At 43.7% G+C, this 20,960-nt stretch overlaps 1 protein-coding gene across 1 annotated transcript in view; it reads right to left on the bottom strand.

The window, feature by feature from the left end:
* HSD17B4 (hydroxysteroid 17-beta dehydrogenase 4) overlaps positions 1-4,241 on the bottom strand; it is a 90,681-nt gene extending 86,440 nt beyond the window's left edge. Inside the window, exon 1 of the mRNA XM_055301632.1 lies at positions 4,097-4,241. Coding sequence (XP_055157607.1) covers positions 4,097-4,154 — 58 coding nt within the window. The 5' untranslated portion in view covers positions 4,155-4,241. The remainder of the gene's footprint in view (positions 1-4,096) is intronic.
* Positions 4,242-20,960: the final 16,719 nt, after the last annotated feature.

Consider the following 20,960-nt stretch of genomic DNA (forward strand, 5'->3'; position numbering starts at 1 on the left):
GCTGGCTGGCTGGTTGTTTATTTTTTATTTATTTTAAGCAGGCTCCATGCCCAACATGGGACTTAGGACTCTGAGGTTGAGTCACATGCTCTACCAACAGGCTCCATGCCCTTGGACTTAGGACACTGAGGTTGAGTCACATGCTCTACCAACTGAGCCAGCCAGGCACCCGCCCCCCCAACTACCTATATTAAATCCCTTCTGGCTTCAAATATCTAGGGATTTCTGTATCCTGTACTGAACCTTGAATCACCAAACACAAAAAAATATTTAATTCTGACTCAAAGGCACATGGTGTAAATTTGTTATCCAAAGATGTATATATATGCCTGTGTAAGTTTTAGAGGTATAGAATATCTCAGGAACGATATATAAGAAACTGGCAATTAGAGGTGCCTCTGGGGAATAGAACCATGTGATGAGCAGCCAAGAGTGCAACGCCTACGTTTATATTACTTAAATCGTTTTAACATGTATACATTTTTTTGTTTAAATTACTTGATTTAATTAGTAGTTTAAATTTAAGCTGATTAAGAAGCAAAAAACAACAAATTGAGATGGCTAAAGTACCAGGCTCTTCTTTTCTGTTGTTTTTTTTTTTTTGTTTTTAAGATTTTATTTATTTATTCACGAGAGACACACAGAGAGAGAGGCAGAAACACAGGCAGAGGGAGAAGCAGTCTCCCTGCAGGGAGCCCAACAGTGGGGCCAGATCCCCTGGGACTCCAGGATCACACCCTGAGCCAAAGGCAGACACTGAGCCACCCAGGCGTCCCAATATCAGGCTCTTCTAAAAAGAATCCAAAATAGAAAGTTTTTCCAAAACTAAAAAAAGATCACCAAATAATTTATTTTACAAGTTAATTCACTATGAATGGATAAGAGACTTCAGCCAATACAAATAACTCAGGTCTTCTCATATTTTATCAGATCAAGGCTGAAGCACTTGTTCTGACACTGTGTTTTTAAAGAAATCAAATGCATATGACCAGAAGACTGGAACACAAAATTAATGGTAAAGTAAAAAATCATCAGATGAAAGGAATGGGGTGGGTCTCTGGTAGAGAGAGACCTAACTTAAATCTGAGAATTGTCTCAACTTAAAATCAAGTTATACAATTCTCTTAAAAGATAATATAAGTGGTGTTCCTCTATCATAAAGACCCATATAAACTATCCACAAGTCAACAAACAAAAAGTGACAGTCTCCTTTCTTTTCCCTCCAACACCACTAGCTTATTAGCAGATTGGAAAAGGTCCTTACATGTTTTAATATGTGTTTATATAAACATTATTCAAATAGTTTACATCCATTAGTCTGCCTCCCCAACTAAACAAGAAGGTCCTCCATGGCTGAGATTGAAAACGTCACTCTTCTGCATTTCCCACAATGCCCAGCACAGCTTTACAGTCAAGATGCACAAAAAGTCAAATTCAAGAGCCTCCGTTTTGTCATAATCTCTTAACTCATGTCTCAATTCTCACCCACATCTAAATTCACTGCCCATCACCCTTTCTCTTCCATTTCTCTCTTTTTATTTGACTGTAATTTCTTTAGCACTGTCAAATCTCCGTTGATTCATAACTCAGACTGCTTGTTCAAGGTTCTCATTGGTGGTTTACACTCCTCACTGGGTCAACAACAATGCCCCTGAGGATAGCCTCTGAGGCTATTTCCCTTGCTTAGCTTTACCAACCGAAGGAATTCAAATGACTTCAACATTTCTCCCGTGACTTCACAATCTACGTCTCATAACCATCTGAAATTCAAAATGGCTGGACTTCCTTCCTTCTTCCACAGCCCAGATCTTCCACTCTAACGTCTTGTCCCCAACAACCCCTTCTGTCAGCTAATCAATAAACAGCTATTATACCGTTACACCACCAGTCATGGCAAAATTGTTTACATAAGGCCTGGACAATTCTGTAACTGTCCTTCCAGGTCTTCCATTAAACTAATCTATATTTCAAGCTGCACAACAGGACCTGAATAGTGCATATATATTTCTCTTTATCTGTAGAATAGGAGTGGTTTGGAGTCAGACTCATTCGCAGACACAGGCCCAGCAGGCATTCATGGACACTCTTCTGGGATGTTCAGCACGCCTCAGTTCTGTGTGTATGGATCTCTAAATAAGAAACCCAAGACCAGAGGATCCCTGGGTGGCTCAGTGGTTTAGCGCCTGCCTTTGGCCCAGGGCGTGATCCTGGAGTCCCGGGATCAAGTCCCAGGTCAGGCTCCCAGCATGGAGCCTGCTTCTCCCTCCTGCTGTGTCTCTGCCTCTCTATGTCTTAAATGAATGAATGAATGAATGAATGAATGAATAAATAAATAAATAAATAATAAAAAAGAAAATAAATAAATAAATAAATAAATAATAAAAAAGAAAAGAAACCCAAGACCTGAAGGACAATAGTATCCATGATAGGAATCCTATTTGATCTCTAACTCCCCTTCTCAATGATGACCTAGGATTGGTTCAACTTCACTACAAAACTATATTTCTCCCTCAGATCGACAACAGCTAGTGACTGTATCATAACCCAGGCGCGGGAAAGTTTTGCAGGGCTCTCTAAATGGGAGGTACTAAGTCCCTAACTGTCTACTCATAACTCATTAATGATTCACAGAATCAACTGAGGAGGCTGCAAAGTGCATTTACTTAATGAAACAAAATTTTAGAGCACACTTCATTTACTAGGTACTGTGTCATGAACTTGTCTCAAATATAGTTGCTGTATGTGTGTCCTGGGTCATGGTGCAAAATATATTCCACACTGAATCACTCACTGGCAAAACAGGCTTAAAGCACTGAGGGCATCACTTAATTATTTCTATCAAAAGCCAAGTGTCAACAAAATGTTTTCCAGGGGTGGTGTCTGGGTGGCTCAGTGGATTAAGCAACCAACTCTGGATCTCAGCTCAGGTCTCAATATCAAGGCCATCACTTTAAGCCCTGCATTGGGCTCCAACCTGGGCATGGAGCCTAGTTAAAAAAAAAAAAAAAAAAAAAAAAATTCCCAAAAATATATGATCATTTCAGGATGACTACAGCTGTAAGTATAAAATACCTGGCCACCAATTAATACTAAAAGTACCTGCTGAAAGGTAGCATGAGAATCCATTCTATCGATGGAGATGTAAAGATATAAATGTACGAGGTGACAGAATCAAAAGCAAGGAAAGTCAAGCCCCCTACCCCTGGCGGTTGCGGAGGTCACCCACTGGTGGGAAGTAGTGCAAAACCGCACTGCAGAGCATCAATATGGGTATGAGCGGCTTTCATTTTTTTCTTTTTCAAGAACAGGGTTTTTTTCACCTAACAAATCTCCAGTTTGCTTCTCCTGAGACCCAGGAAGCCCAGGCCCACTGCAGCAATATCTCCGCTCGCCGGTTCCCACTGTCCCACCCTAACCCCCGCCTGAGCCTCGTTCCCACCCTGGCACCTGCCTGACTCGGGGGGGGGGGGGGGTTGGGGGGGGCCTTTCAGCTTGCAGCTGGAGCCGAGACTCCAGGCGAGCAGAGTGCTCGGCCGGACAGAGCATAGGCCCTCCAACGAGGAGACTCTCACCAGACACTCCCCGAGGAACCTCTCAAGGGCTCAAAGCCCCCCGACCGGCGGAGAGGACCCTGCGTGGCTGACTTTCCAAAGCAAGAGGCGGCCATCTCCACTCCTCCGGGCAAGCGGGCGAGCGGACTCCTGCCGCCAACTGCTTTCCCACAGCCCCCAGGCCCTGACAGAGGCCTGAGCCCGGCAAGAGCGGAGGCGACGGAGCTGAGCGCCAACTCTCCGGTCCCGCCGCCGCCGCCGCCGCCCGCCGCCCGCCCCCGCAGCCTGCGCCCGGGCCTCGCTCGCGCGGCGCGGGCCCCGGGGAAGCTGCCACCGGGAAGCGGGCTGCAGGCGCTAGGAGACCAGGCGCCTCAGGGCTCCACGCCGGCCAGGCCCACCTCTCCCCCCGCCGCACAGTCGGCGCCCCGAGAGCAGCCGTTGCCGGGCCCCCGGCCCGCCGCGCGCCTACCCGGTCGGACGGGGGGCTCCGGGCGCGCGAGCTGGGCGGGCGCCCGCCAACCCCGCCCCGGCCTTCGCGCGCTCACCTCCCCCCGCGCCGGTGACCAGTACCACCCGCCCGTCGAATCGCAGCGGCGAGGCCATGAGTCCGGCCCGCGGCGACAGACACACACAAGCCGAGTCGCTGCACCCTGCACTGCGAGACCCGGAGGAAAAGGGGACTGGAGGGGGCGGGACCGGAGTGACCCGCGGGTTTCGGGGAAGGGAAAGGACGCGTAGTTTTCCAACTGCGCCTGTGCGGGGTCCCTGGGAACTCTGGGAAATGTAGTCCAGGGTGCTTCCAGTAGCTATGAGACCGTCCTTAAGAGGTTTGACTTCCTAGGGCTACTTTTGCTGTTAGAAGGGAGCCCATAGCCTTAAATAGTTTTCAGGTGTGGCACCGAAGGAAAAAAAAAAAAAGCCGCCCTTTACCAATGGGTAAAGATTTCTTAGAATGTGATCCCTGAATCTCATGCATGAAAATCATCCAAGAACTGTCAAAAACAGACAGTCTTGAACCCTCACAGTGACCTCCCAAAGTAGAATCTCTGGGGACCTAAAAAAAAAAAAAGCTTTTAACAAATGCTTCTCAATGATCTTTGCTTTTGGATATTGAGGAAGGTCATATGTTGTAATTCATTCATTAAACATTTATTAAGCATCTATGGGTGGTAAGCACAAATTTACAGATGAGTAAGTTCCTCCAGAGCTATTCAAAGTTATTAAAGGAAAACCTTTCATAACAATGCAGCATGATTAAACATATGACAAATCTCTACAGGTCTACTAATAGTGATGTGGAAAACAAGAGTAAAAGAAATGTAGAAAAAAATAAATCTTACAACCTGCAACCCACTGACAAATACTGGAGGCAGGCAGAGTGACCCCGCTCAAGGAACTTAACTGCCTTAGTGTTAGCACTTGGCTAGAGGCAATTGCACTGCTGAGTATTTACCCAAAGGTTATAAAAATACACGCTTGAAGAAGTGCATGCACCCTGATGTTTATAATTGTATTATCCATAATAGCCACACTATGGAAAGAGCCCAGATGCCCATCTATTGTTGAATGGGTAAAGAAGATGTGCTTTATATATATATATATTCTATCAATGGAGATGTAAAGAAACAAAATGAACATTCAGGAGGAGGAGAGAGAGAGGGAAACAAATCACGAGAGACTCTTAAGGATAGAAAATAAACAGGGTAGATGGTGGGAGGTGTGTGAGGGCTGGGCTAGATGGCTGATGGGTACTAAGGAGGGCATTTGTTAGGAAGAACATTGGGTATTATATGTAAATGAGGAACCACTGAGCTCTGCTCCAGAAACCAATATTAAACTGTGTATCAACTAACTACAATTTAAATTTAAAAAATTAAAATACTTGGCTAGAGGCAAAATGCAGTCTTAGCTTGATGTTAGCCCAACCACCAGGATCCTATAAGTCTTCTTTAACTTATGAAAATCCCTTTATAAACTTATTTTATCTATATCCCCACCCCCCAAAATATGTTAGCAATCATCTTTCCAACATATTGCCCACTGACACATCTAAAGGGTCTCCTGAAACTTAACAACAGCTAACATCTCAAAGTCCTGGAAGCCTTGCTTCCAAATTCCTTAGAGACTTATGATATTCCTAATCCCCACTCACTGAAAAGTATATAATCAGTCACTCCTCAAAATCCCGGTAGAGCTCTTTCAGCCCATGGGTCTTGTCTCCGTTGTAGAAGCTACTTTTAGGCCAAAAGACTTGAGCAATGGAATGTAGAAAGGGCCACAGGGAGCAACCACCCAGCTGAATACAGGCAGGCCTTTCAGGTGACCCACCTCAGAATACGCATAGCCCAACTAACCAATGGGCTACTTACAACTAGGCACAGTTCCCAAAAAAGGGAAGATTCCATATGTTGCCATACCTTCTTATCTTCCCCCTTTAAAAATGCCTCCCACCCACTACCTCCTTGAAGACAGCTTCTCCTCTGCTGATCTGCCCACCAGGCCTGTGCAGCGTACTCAATAAACTTCTATCTCCCTTATTCTGCCTCGAGTGAATCCTTTTACCACAGAGCCACTGGCCTCCACCTGATGGCCACCCCACAATGGGGGGACCCCCACCCAATGGAGACACATCCCACTTTGGCACCACACCTGTGCTTTAATAAAACCACATTTTTGCCCTGAAAACATCTCAAGAATTCTCTCTTGCTGGTCTGCTCCTGGACCCCACACCCAAAACGTCACATCAATCATGCCCCCCAAAACACCCTAAACCTGCTGGGGACAAAGAAAAATTTCCAAAGGAGATGAGACACAAATAACCTTAAGTGAGCTCTGCAAATAAAGAACAGTACAGGCAATGCAAATATTAGCTAGATGGAGCTGAGGCCTGCGGGCAGTGGTAAAGCCTCAGAAATAACCAGTCCATCAGATCACGTTTAGATGTTTTCACTTAATGTAGTGCTTCAAATGGTTTTAAGCAAGATTACTGCAGACTATACATATTAACATCGTGGAAAGCTCACTCTGTCCCATTACTGAGGATTGATCAGATGTGAACAAGGTGAGCAGAAACCTACTAGAGAAAAATTATGAAGAATCAAATAAGGCAGAGGAAAGCCTGGAGAGGGAAAATCAGGAGAGATTTTTGGAAATAGAGTCAGGTTTTTGTGATTAATTGAACGTGAATGTGAGGGGTAAACAACGGAAATAATACCCCATATTCGTGGCTTGAGAACCTAGGTTATGGGGAGGGTGGCATTCATCAACAAGGAACAGCTTTGGAAGGGAGCACGATTTGGGGGCAAACTGCGTTTGGGAAGCCAAGTGACGCTGGGGCTGGAGTTGTGCACAGAGAGCTGTGGTTCTCAGTTGTGCACGGAGATTGGTTTCACGGCGCAGACCGCACGAGAAGTTCCTATCTAACTCAAGCCCAAGTCCCGAAGAGCAGTCCTTTCTTTCACAGAAAGAACTAGCACCTTGCTCCTTGCTCTCTTAGTGTCCATATCCGTCTTAATCCGCCTGGATTCTGGTGCTCACTGCAACCCGGGAAGCCAGCCAGAGGGCGCAGGACCCCAGAGACTGGAAGGCTTCGGGCGCTGAGAAGGTCAGTCGCTGTTTGCAGGACCCTGGCCCCGCCCCATCGCCGCCTCCAGCCAATGGGGACGCGCCTCCGGGGGGGCGCTCACTCCTCCGGGCCCCGCCCTCTAGAGGCCTTCCCCGAGGCTCCCGGCTCCGGACGCTCCTCCGTGCAGGCCAGCGACAAAAGTCTTTGCCGTTTGGTCGCGAGGAAGGCCTGGCCTTTGTCCGCAGGCATTTCGAGTACAGGCTCCGATCAAGATGTAAAAGCGAGCCTGACGCTTGACCACATGGCAATCCTAGGTTCAAGAGTAAGCCTGTGTGACAACGCAGCCAGCGTTGGCCCCTGCCCCGTACCGCGAAGGATGGAATTGGGCGACTCTGAGCACAGCCACAATTCCTCAAGCTCCATCCCGCCAGGAAGCCTAAAGAGAGGTGCACTGGCGACTTCACCCAGCTTCTGCTGTCCTCAGGGCCCAGATCCCAATGTCTGGATATCTGTTTCCATCCTGTGTTGTCATCTTTCTCGTTGAATCTGATAACCCAGTTCTTCTGTTTAAAAAAAAAAAAAAAAAAGTACAAGGCAAAAAACAAAGGCTAGGTTTATTATTCCTACTTTCAGAAATGGAAGTGCAAAATCAACCCAATTGTAATTTAGGATCAAGTGCTTTCAACCTAAGGCTTGTCAATAGGAGTGAGAAGGAAGGGTTTCTCAGCCATTGCTGGGGTGCCAGTGGGACATGTCCAAGAGCTTGTCCCAGACGAGGGCAAACGGGCATGGGGCATGAGTAAATGCTAGTGCCTGGTATAGTGAGTGCCCAAATAAATATGTCTTGAATATGGGAGATGGTGCTGATTTAGGACATATAGTCTTGGAAATAGAACGATATATATATTAGTGTATAACTCAATACACTGCAAGGGTGCTGCTATAGAAGTGTAGATTATTCTCTAGTGGTCTTACCTCACTCTCAAGTCCTTATGCTTGTGGGAGGGGAGGCAAAAAAAAAAGGACACTTAGACTTGCCAGTTAAAGGTAACTTGGTTTGTTGGGGGAAATGCTAATCTTTCAGGATTTCTTTCTCCACCTTCTTGCCTAAATGTCACCTTTACGTGGAGAAAAAGTTTGACGGAGGCAGGCTGTGGACCATAAAGCCACGCTGGCCTCTGCTTTCCCTCCAGCTACTGATAAAGTGCATGGGCTTAGATAGTCCTAGAATCTGCTGTGTGTGCTTTCTCACTCTGAACTATCTTAGCAACTTCTATGTAAGGCTAAATTTATAAAAGTATATAGGCAAATTTATTCAAGCAGAATTTTAAAACAAACTAAAAATATTTATGTGTATATCTCTTCTATGCCAGCCAGGAGCTAAAAGAGACGGGAATAGGAACTTTGGCTCCCTCATCCCATAAACGAAGGCCATTGCCATTGCCATTCTGCTGTATTTACCCCCTGCTGAATCAAGGTCACTTGCATGACAGTGACTTCTCAGAGTCAGAATTGTCCTTTTCACTGCCTCATTTCTTCAAACTCAGGCCCAGGAGGGGAACAAGGTATCCGGGGTCCCTGAAGACCCCATGCTAACCACATTCCCTACCAGCTACCTTCCTCCTCTTTTTCCAACCTCTTCCCCAGTGAGAATTCTACTTAATCTTTCCTGCTGGTCAGAACTCCTTACTCCCACCTTACAGATACCTCTTTTCTAAGGGGTTACACTTCAAAGAGAGACACGATGATTTATGGCTTAGTCCTAATGGTGTATGGAGTGGGGACAACACAAAGAGATAGGACAGTGCAATGAACGGGTATTCTTTTTGCTACCAGACTGAAGCCACTTCCTATTGTTGGAGAATACCTTTAACAACAATGAAAGAGAGGACATATCTAGTCCTTCTTTCATATGGCCCCACTTAATATGTATCCCCCAAACAAGGAGGAATAGCTACCCTGATGGAATGGCCAAGGAGACACACGTTGCTCCACATTTACTACTGGGTGAGGGAGGATACCATGCTCTAAAGGCAGTAACCAAGCCCCAAGTCTCTTTCACTTCCTGCACCTACACAGTGGGCTTTCTTCTGCTTCCTCTCTGCTATCACATGGCTCAGCAAACCAGGCAAGCCTGCTTCTCAGCTGGTAAGAGACTCAGCCATCTCCTTCCTGTCCTTTCTTTCCTAAGATGGCAGCTTGGTCTACATGATCACTTGAGCCACGGAGCGGCCAGCCTAGGCCTGCCTGGCATTGGGCATTAGGACAAACGTATACTTTTTTGTAATCCGTTTTCTTTTTTCCTGCAGGCGTACCTTTTCTAAACCTGCACTTGCAGAGGTTGGGATGTGAAATAGGGAAAGGTCCACAGGAACCCCAAATATACTGGTGTTTAGTATAAGAAGCACCATCCAGAACTAAAAGATGACAAGGAATAATGAAAAGTTCAGTATTCACCATGGCTGGTTTCAGGTGTCACTAAGAGGCAGCTGGTTTGAGATTGTAGCTGTGCAGGCTGATTTAGCACTTGCAAACCACAGTAGCTGAATTTAATAAGAGAATAGATTCATTTGGGAATTCATTCAGTCATCACACAGGCTTTCCAGAAACTAAGAGTGCCTAAGTCAGAATCAAGCTTTGGATGGTGATAGAAATTTCTTTTCTGAGTCACAAGGAACTCTCTGGGAGACCAGAGCAGCTGTACTTTGCATAAAATTCAGACCCATTGCCAGTAGCAGGAATGGAGCCCATCAGACCTGGCATTTTCTTAAGCTCAGCTTAGAAAGTAGAAATCAAATGAATTTTCTGTTATTTTTTTCTGCTATATCTTGCTTCTGAGCTCTGGGTAGATGGCCCAGGTTAGACTTCATGTGGTAAGAAGATATTTTCAGGAAAGAAATATTTATGCCTCTTGTGGAAAAGGAAAGCTTATGTGAGTGTGCCTTTCCTGAGCCTCTAAAGCACCATCTTCGTGGTAATAGTGACTGCAACACAGCTTTGGGTTCTGCAAGATGTCTGCAAGAGGAGCATGTGGAAGCACAACTAAACTCTTTGTAGAAAATTTTCCCAACTCCAAGACCCTGGCTAACTTGCACACTATGATGGGTAAGCTGATGAGCTCAGACAAGAAGCTTTATCTTTTCTCCATTCCCCAGATGAATCCTAAATCAATTGGCTGGCAACTGCAATATAGGTCTGGATTGTGCTGGGATCTGGAAATGTTATTTTTGCCCATGTAACTGCTGGCAGTATTTTTATAACTATCATGGGAGGGTGGCTGCTGCTACACTGACCTCTGCATCCTGTGCTCTTTGGAAAAGTAAGACACATGAGTGAACAGCAGTTGGCTCAGTCCTGTTTTGCAGTCTTGAAGGAGTTACATCCGTTCTAGTATAAGATGCACAAGCTATGGAGAAAAGCCCCAGTGGTGGCCAGCATATAAAAGTTAAAAGCATGAACTAAAAGGAGTTTTAAATGTATCTCTTGTGCACACAGAACCCTCTGCAGGAATTAAGATTTGAATATTCATATGTTCCACATTTATTTATTAATACTCATGAACTGTGAGTCAGGCATTTTGTTCTTTGCACTAAGTACAAAATAGACAAGGTCCTTGGATTTATATATCTTCCATCCCAGAGAAGGGAGGCGATAAACATTCAAATAAATAAATAAATGATTCCACATAATTGCAAGTGCTAAGGGACAAATTTAGCGATTTTTCAGAGTTCATTGCGTTCCAAGCACTTTGTTAAATGTTTTATAAATATTAGCTCCTTTGGTCTCGTAACAACTGATAAAGTAGAAGCTGTCATTACCCTTGTTTTCAGATGAGGAAACCAAAAGTACAAAGAAATGGTAAGTTAGCCAACATGTGGTGAAAGAAGGAGTCAGACAACACTCCCCCCTCCCCCATCTTCCCCCACCCCCCCCACCCCCCGCTGTATAGCTCTCTTGTTGGAACAGGGTAATGAGGTTTGAAAAGAGATTTGAAGCCGACACAGTAAGGAGGTCCTCATTTAGAGAGGGGATACCTAGGAGAAAGGCTTGTGAAGAGGTAACTTCTGAGCTGCATCTTGAACACTGAGAAGAACCTGTCAGACAAAGATTGGACACAGCTTCCTGAACAGAAGGAACTCCAGAGCCCTGGGGGGGGAGAACACCTTCGCACCTCCTGGTACGCGAGGAGATCAGAGAGAGACAAGGACCAGATTGTGTCTAGCCTTGTAAGCCACGCTTGGGAGTATAGATTTTATTCTAAGTATAATGGGAAACACTTGGAAAGCAAGGAAATGAAACAATCTGATGTGCAAACTACATTGTAGGTATGTAAATGAACAGAGACAGGCCCAGGAGTAAACACACCAGCAGGTACTTGGTTAGTTCTCACCTGGGTTGAGGACCTTGGCAGTGATGCAGGAGACTTTTGCTTTACCGGTTTTGAACGTGAAATTTTGCCTGCATTATTATACAAATGAATAACTTTCTTTTTTTTTAAGATTTTATTTATTTATTCATGAGAGACACAGAGAGGCGGAGAGAGAGAGAGAGGCAGAGACATTGGCAGAGGGAGAAGCAGGCTCCTCACAGGCAGCCCGATGTGGAACTTGATCCTGGGACTCCAGGATCACGCCCTGAGCCGAAGGCAGACACTTAACTGCTGAGCCACCCAGGGATCCCAAATGAATAACTTTCATAAACAATTGAAGCTCCATAAAATCCCATGTGTGGCAGCCTAAAACCCACTCAATTGCAAGCAGATGGGTCATGCTGAAGAAATCACAGTGTTCGTGTGACTTGTGACGCCTGCTTTAGACACACCTGAATTTCAGAATATGTATCCCTCTTAGGGAAACCACAAGCAGGTGTGTGTGTTGCTCAGCAAACAGATCATTTGCAGGGAGAAATTGAGAATCCCAAGAAGAGACCTACTAAGTAAAGCTGGATTGTGACCACTAAGACCTTGGCTGGTTTTTCCCAGTGGGGAGCGGCTGCTAATCCAGTGCACTGTATAAAGGATGAAAACCCTTTTCAGTATATGGCGACCCGCTGCCATTTTTGTTTTTCTTTATACAACAAACCTGATGAAATGTGCCCTGGGAGTAAACCTGGCTTATCTTGTACACCGGCTCTTTTGACACTTGAGTCGCTTGGGATTTACTGCCCACTTTCATAGCCCATGGCTTTCAATCTTCCAGCTTCCTGCTCACAAACCCTCATGCATCACACAGTGTATTTCCACTACCTTCCTGTTGACATCAGCTCCTTCCATTCTGCTTGGAGTCCTCAGGAACTTGGGCACCATCTGTCCAATGCCTCCTAGTTATTAATGCTCTCACTTTCAGGGGCTTTTTCCATCCAATCAACTGCTGGCATTTTCTCCCAAGGTCACATCCTGGACATGTTCATCACCTCTTACCACTTTGGAAAATACACCCAGACATTCTGCCTTTCCAACCCAAGGGCTCCCATTGTGGAGTTCTTCCCTATCATCATGACCTCCAATGAGTGACTCTCAGGGCTCTCTCAATGCCTACGGCCAGCCTCTTCCTGTCTTCCTTTCTGTCTTGCTTAGACTCTATGGTCAATCCACAACCTTGTTTCTTTTTTCTCCTATCACACACTCCTCAAAAACTTTCAGATTTTCCAGTTTAAACTGTTTTCTAATTTTGTTTTCTTTCTTTCTTTATAGAGATGTTATTTACAGGTATATTTCTTAATACTCAACCTAAGGGGATTTCCTAGGAATCTTTTTTCATTGTTGATTTTAACTCTAATGAATTGTTACCAGAGAACATACTCTGATTGCAATCCTTTTAGATATCCTGGGGCTGACTTTAGGACCCACCATATGGTCAATTTTAGTGAAGATTCCATGTGTACTTAAGAACATGTATTATGCAGTTTGGGGCTCAGTGTTTTATAAATGGCCATGAATCAAGTTTGTAGATCATGTGATTGAAGTCTTGTATATTCTAACTGACATTTTGCCTGCTTGTTCTATCACTTACTGAGAGAAAGATGTAGAAAATATCCCAGTATGATTGTGGACTTTGGGGAAATCCTATTTGTCATGGATTAGTGGAGGAAATAGAATGAGAAGATTCAAGGGAAGGTTCTGAAAAGCCTGATACTTGTGACTTTCACTTGAAAGTAATACTTTATTTTTTCCCATCTCTTCTCCTTCTATCTATTTAACTACCCCAATCTCCTGAAGATGAGGAGGGATTGATATTTTACTCACACAGTGATTCTAACATTACACTCATAGACAGTTGGATATGTTTGTGCTTAACAGGGCATCGTATTCCTGGTATGAACTATGCATCCCCTCATATACTTCTCAGTATTAAAGAATCTCCTTGACATTTGCCTATGCAAGGTAGCTTAAAAGGTATATTAGTTCTCTATATAACAAATTACTATAAAACCTAGACACTTTAAAACACAAACATTGGGATCCCTGGGTGGCGCAGCGGTTTGGCGCCTGCCTTTGGCCCAGGGCGCGATCCTGGAGACCTAGGATCGAGTCCCGCGTCGGGCTCCCGGTGCATGGAGCCTGCTTCTCCCTCTGCCTGTGTCTCTGCCTCTCTCTCTCTCTCTCTCTGTGTGACTATCATAAATAAATAAAAATTAAAAAAAAAATTAAAAAAAAAATAAAAAAATAAAACACAAACATTTATCTCAGTGTTTGTGGTTTAGACTTCTGAGCATGGTATAGCTGGGTACGTCAAGCTCAGAGTCTCTCAAAATAGCTCTCATTGAGGTGTCCACTATGGCTGCAGTCATCTCAAGGCTCATTTGCGGAGGCATCCACTATGAGCACAACCCAGTGGCCACCAGTGGACCTCCAGTCTTTGTTGGCTTTTGGGTGGAGACATCAGTCTCTGCATCATGAACTGCTCCATAAGGCTATTCCCAACATGGCAGCTGGCTTCTCTCAGTGAGCAAGTGAGAGAGTAAGAGAAGACACCCAAGATAGAAGCTATAGTCTTTTTTTTAAATAGACTTTTAGAGCAGTTTTAGGTTTATAGCAACAGTGAGCAGAAAATAGAGTTTTCATATACCCCTCTCCCTCCATCCACGCACCATTGACATCCCTCCACCAGTGTGGTACATTGTTACAACTGATGAACCTACATTGACACATCAATATCACCCACAGTCCATCGTTTACATTAGGGTTTCACTCTTGGCCTTTTACATTTAATTGGTTTTCACAAATTAATCATGGCATGTATTCACCTCTGTAGTATCATACAAAATAGCTTCACTACCTTAAAGATCCCCTGTGCTCTGTGTATTCATCCCTCCCTCTCCCTAACTCCTGGCAGCAACTGATCTTTTTACTGGCTCTGTTGTCTTCTCTTTTCCAGGAAGTCATAGCAAAAATCATGCAGTATGTAGACTTTGCACATTGGCTTCTTTCACTTAGTGAAGCAGATCAATAAGTCTAGCCCATACTCAAAGGGGAGAGATTTTTACAAAGGCATGAATACCCAGAGGGGAGGATCATAGAAACCACAAAGGTTCTCTTCCACACCAGGGGGAGACAAATGTTTACAGCTACCTTGACAGTGCCCAAGCAGCCAGGCCAGTTAAAGAACGCCCTTTAAAGAACGCCCTTTATAGGATCTGTGCCTGAAACGACTCAACTCTTATTTTGACATAACATAATATACCAACTAATGAGCAACACAATGAAAGCACCTGGCCCGATTAAGGATGATCCTAAAGCAAGGCACAGAACCTGAAAATTTGCTGCCAGCTCATTTCCTAGAAATACAAAATATACTTCTGGCACATGTTCTTGGACAGCCCAAGCCCATCCTGTTCGGGTTTTCAAAAAAGAGATTTCTCAACTAAAATGTGCCATTTATTCCATCCCAGTCTGTCCTGCAGAGTATAGGGAACGGAGTATTAAAAAATCCAATAAACAAAATAATTCCTGTATCACTGCATATATTTTATCACTTATATCAGGTCACATATATAAAATACTATTAGGGGGCACCTGGGTGGCTCAGTCGGTTAAGCATCTGCCTTCAGCTCAGATCATGATCTCAGGGTCCTGGTATTAAACCCCACATTGGCATTCCTGTTCAGCGGAGAGTCTACTTCTCCTTCTGCCGCTCCCCCTGCTTGTGCTCTTTCTTTCTCTGTCAAATAAAATCTTTAAAAAAAAAAAAAACACATATCATTGAAATGTTTTTTTTTAAAGATTTTATTTATTTATTCATGAGAGACAGAGAGAGAGGCAGAGACAGAGAGAGAGAAGCAGGATCCCTTTAGGGAGACTGATATAGGACTGGATCCCAGCACCCTTGGGACCACACCCTGAGCCAAAGGCAGACGCTCAACCACTGAGCCAGCCGGGTGCCCCTATCGTTGAAACATTTATATGAATTCAGAATGTACATTTTTATTCTTTGTTGTGAAAATTTCTAATATTTACCCTCCAGTGAAAATCCGGTACTTTCTTTCCTCCTCAGATCCTAAACTCCTCTATGCTAGTCCAACAATTGGTAGAAAAAGTGTTTGCGGAACCATCTCTTGGAGGAAACAGCAGATCGACATATTTATGTACAACTTTTCACAGTAGAATTCCTTGACTCTGAGGAACATTTCCAAATGCAGCACAGTCCCTCTGCCCTTGGCCTTATTGGATGGTTACATCCAAACTAAAAGTGTCCTCCTGTTAAACAACCTGGTGATTTCTGCCCTAGAGGTTCTACCCTAGTTAGAAAGCAGTGGTACAGCATCACCACAAGAGGGAGTACAGAGCCACAGAAGCATCTCCTTCATTGTTTTTAAGGCTAGGTTCTGCCTTTCTGGAGAAAAAAAGACTTTTTCTGTTTCTATTTCCCCTGACTCTTTCCCCTTCTAAAAGCCCCGAGGACTTCTGGTAAAGGCAGGGCAAATATCTGCAGTTCTCTGTAAAGATGAGGAAACTATAGCTGGGAGCAGCTGATTTGTCTCACTGCTGACTTTCCCAAGAATGCTCTCCAGTACTGATTCACGCTGAGGTGGGTTCCTGTGTCAGTGCTGAAGACACTCTCCAGGGCCTGTCTCTGCTCTCTGATTTGCCCCCAGAGCCCAAATGCCTGGTTTATGAGACTACTTGCTACGGTCAGTGATTCAAAGAGTCCTTGAATTAATTTATTGTGGCACTAAGGCACCTAGGTAGTACAGAGGCCAATCCTTCACTCAGCACTCAGTGAGCAAGAGAAAGGTCAGATTTAGAGCCTGGGAAACACACGTCTCTTGGAATGACATACATAGAAATCCCCCAGTATGATCTGCACTCATTGGTGAGTCCTTTGTGCCTGGGGAAGTTCTGAAACTCTGAGCCTCATAAATGGTGGCGGCACCCTGTACCTAATTACCATATAGAACATTTGGGGATTTTTTTTTTTTCATGATTAGCCCAACTTGGAAAAAGAATAATAAATAGAGCTGAGTAAGATAGTTTTCCCTCACATGAGTTAGTCAGACGCTGCAGGCAGAGTGTCAGGCCAAAATACAGGGAGGAGTGAACACCTGATGGCTCTGACAGTAGAAAAATGTTTTCTTAAGTCCTGGCTGATGCTTATGCATATACCCAGAGTCAGCAGAACAGGTTTCCAAGCTACGATCCAAAATATAAAATCAATAAAATAAATAAAAAATGAATTACCAAATGTCTGCCCCAAGAGTTCATTCTTTTACTGGGTATTTCTACACTAACTCTCCTCCAAGGAGTTCAAGGTGTTGTACTAAGTAAAAACGTAAGCTTAGACACTGTCAGAGTCCAATCCTCTGGTAGTGGTGGGAGAAAAGTTGACAGATGAAAAAGACAGTAACCAAGGAGCCTTAGAAACTGGAGAGATGACTCCAGATGCCTGGAGAAGAGCAAAGGCTCAATCTTTTGGCATGAAAACTTTTTTCCTTTTTTTGTTTTTGTTTTTGTTTTTTGACGTGAAAACATATAACTGAATGACTATGATGAATACGGCCAAACCTTTGTACTATAGCAATCTCGAAAGCTGGGGGAAGCTTACTGCAACATGGATGACAAATCGCATCTTAAACCTTGGAATCCTCCGGCAGGTTTCAAATCCAGAACATGTCATGATGCAATTTCCCAAACTCCTCTCCCTAACACCTTTCTGCCTTTAACAAGGGTCCCTCGAATGCAATGCTCATTTATTATGGAGAAATAGATGCCTCCACCTCACCACAAACTTGTACTCCAGCCATTGTGTCAGGGCTCCTGCTCAGCTTTAGATCTGCTCAAATCAATATGATTCCACAATCAGGCCCCCAAAGCCCAGGAACTTCTTTGAGGGAGACCAACCTTGTACCTAGACTGAGAAGTCACTACATCAATGTCTAGCTCAGAAGTCTCAGAAAAACAAACAGAAAAACATGGAATCCCAGTGGCTTGTCATTATGCATCTGCACAATTAGGGGAATATGAAGCTTTGATTGATCAGAACTGAGTCACTCACCACTTTCTGGGCTGGAGGCAAAATGAGCTCCTACTGCACGGAAAGGGAAGGGTAGATTCCCAGTTAATGCTGGAAGCTATTAGAAAGAGAATAAATGTATCCAGGCAGCAAAGAAACAATACATGTCCACCTCAACCATTTTTCAATGCTTCCCTCTCCACAGCCTCTAGCACGGGCCCATTTGGCTTCCAGAGAACACTAGATGTCTGAGGACCATGCACATGGAACCGTTAGCGTTGTGTAATATGGTAGCCCTATCAGCATACTGATCATTGCTATGTGATGAGGACTGTAAGAGCTATTTTAGAATCTGCTCATCTGCTCTTCTGTTAATTTCTTTTTTTTTTTAAGATTTTATTTATTTATTCCTGACAGACACAGAAAAGAGGCAGAGGGAGAAGTAGGCTTCCCATGGAGCAGTGAGCCCTATGCAGGACTTGATCCCAGGACCCTAGGATCACGACCTGGAGCCTGAGGAAGATGCTTAACTGACTGAGCCACCCAGGTTGCCCTTCTCTGTTAATTTCTATTGTCACCAAGTTCACACACACACACACACACACACACACACACACCCCTCAGCCCCTCAGGGAACAAGCCAAGCTGAAAACATCTTACAGCAACAACAAATACCTAATAATAACCATCACGGTAATGGGAAGCTTCAAGGATTGCCAGGGTAGTAAAAAGCATTTGTTACCACTGTTTTAAATTCATCTTAGAACAAGGCGTGTTATCTATTAAAAAATGCACATTAAATAAATCACTTGTTTCAAGTAAATATTTCTCCCCTTATGCACTAAAAAGAATTTTTTAAAAAACCAGATACTTTTCACCTGATTTCCCTATTAACCACCTATAATTAAATCAGTGATCGAGCAGTTATTAGGAAGGAGTGATTGTCCTTCCACAACGAGATATCTTTTCCAAGTTCTCAGAACATCAATGAGATATAACAATTTTTTTCCAGAAAAGAATTCTTTTTTCCTCAGAGTGATTCAATTCTACCCCCACCATCTATAACTTGCCACTGGAAAATCTCACTTTCAGCCTTTTGGGTGATCCTGAGGACACCGACTCCTGGGATCTAGGTCTCCTGATGCTCTCAGACCTGCAGTGAACAAATGTGGGCTTGGGAGTTAGAGGGTCAAGACTCCCATTCTATGGGACTCAGTGGTGCCCAGACAAGGGGCCGTGTGTGCAGGGGTTAGAACACAGGCTCTGGAGTTAGGCAGCCTGGGCTCTCTTCTCAGCTCCTTAACTTACCAGCTGTGGGAGTGTTTGGGTGGTTCAGTCCATTAAATGTCTGCCTCTGGCTCAGGTCGTGATCCTGGGGTCCTGGGATCCAGTCTTTTCCCTGCTGCTCAGCAGGGAGTCTGCTTCTCCCTCTGACACTCCCCCTGCTTGTTCTCTCTCTCTCTCTCAAATAAATAAATAAAATCTTTTTAGAAACAACAACAAAAAACCAACTTACCAGCTGTGTGTCCCTCAACCATCCTTTTTTTTTTCTGAGCCTGACTTTTCTCCCCTGTAAAATGAGAGTAGATTTTCCTACCTTCTCAAGTTGTGATGGAAAACAAGATGGCCCACCGAGTTTCACCAGGCCCTTAGTACTAAATTAATTTGGATTGTGCTTTTTGATTTGTATTGTTGTTGTTGTTTATTTTGTTTTTAAGTGCCCAGGTGATAAAGCTTGGCCTGAACTCTTGCTTCCATCAAAACGTCTGTCATTGACAGCTTTTAGCAGCCTTCAACTGAGCAAGAGGAACACCATTGGGTAAGTTGACCAACTCTCACTAAAAATAAGAAAACAATCAGTAGGGCAGCCCCGGTGGCGCAGCGGTTTAGCGCCGCCTGCAGCCCGGGGTGTGATCCTGGGGACCCTGGATCGAGTCCCGCATCGGGCTTCCTGCATGGAGCCTGCTTCTCCCTCTGCCTGTGTCTCTGCCTCTCTTCGCTCTCTCTGAATGAATAAATAAATCTTTAAAAAAAAAAAAAAAAAACAATCAGTACTACGGCTTCCTTTTGCCTACCAACTTGTAAGAGCTAGCAAACAAATCTTAGGCAGTCTAAAGAATGTTAAATATACCTAATATCCTCTTTCTAGCAAGTTTGTGCTTCTAGCTTATGCTCTGTTTTGTTTTTTTTATCTCAACGATTTTTTTTTATTAGTGTCATTTTTAAAGTTTCATATTTTGGTCTTTGTGACTCATTCATGTAAACATTTTTTTCAGTTAATAGCTTTCATTTTTCTTTTAACAGTTTCGTACTCAAGGATTTCATTCTTCAGTTTACATTACTTTTACTCTTAATTTTGGCTCAAGGATATATATATATATATATTTTTATTTATGATAGTCACAGAGAGAGAGAGAGAGAGAGAGAGAGGCAGAGACATAGGCAGAGGGAGAAGCAGGCTCCATGCACCGGGAGCCCGATGTGGGATTCGATCCCGGGTCTCCAGGATCGCACCCTGGGCCAAAGGCAGGCTCCAAGCCGCTGCGCCACCCAGGGATCCCGGCTCAAGGATATATTATGACCCATCATACATTCCAAATGGACTCATCATTTACATAGCCAAAAATATACCTGTTTTAAGTGTACAATCTAATGACTTCTAGTAAATTTACAGAGTGATGCAACCTAGGTATGTTTTCCTTGTGTGTGTTTCTATGTGTGCATTGATATTTGGTGTGTATATACACATGTTCACACTGATGTTTCAGCTACAAATTATTTTTGTTTAATATTCAAAGTTAATTTCTGATTGACCCAATTCTCTGCAATTATGTTTAGAGTTGCATAAAAAACTAGAGACTGAGCAGCATATTATTCAGCAAATTTAACTACATCTTTTTATGAATACTAATCTATTTTTTAAATATTTAATATGATTGTTTATCCCTTGTTACAAAAGTCTGCCTTTAACATCTCAGATTACATCAGAATCTTACATTATTGTTTGGCTTTTTTATAACATGTCATGCCAAATGGCAAAATTCTGAATTTTCTTGACTATTTGTATTTTTATACTTGCATTTTAATTCCAGTAGGTTAATATAAAGTATTACATTAGTTTCAAGTGTACAATATAGGAATTCAACACTCCCATACATCACCAGGTACTCATCAGGACAAGTACACTCCTTAATCCCCATCACCTATTTCATCCATCCCCCCACCACCTCCCCTCTGGTACTATCAGTATCTTAAGAGTCTATTTCTTGATTTATCTCTACATCTTTTTCTCCCCTTTGCTTGTTTGTTTCATTTCTTAAATTCCATGAATGAGTGAAATCATATGGTATTTGTCTTTCTCTGACTTATTTCACTTAGAATTATACCCTCTAGCTC

Source organism: Nyctereutes procyonoides, unplaced genomic scaffold (genome assembly GCF_905146905.1).
Source record: "Nyctereutes procyonoides isolate TBG_1078 unplaced genomic scaffold, NYPRO_anot_genome, whole genome shotgun sequence".
NCBI classification, from domain to species: Eukaryota; Metazoa; Chordata; class Mammalia; order Carnivora; family Canidae; genus Nyctereutes; species Nyctereutes procyonoides.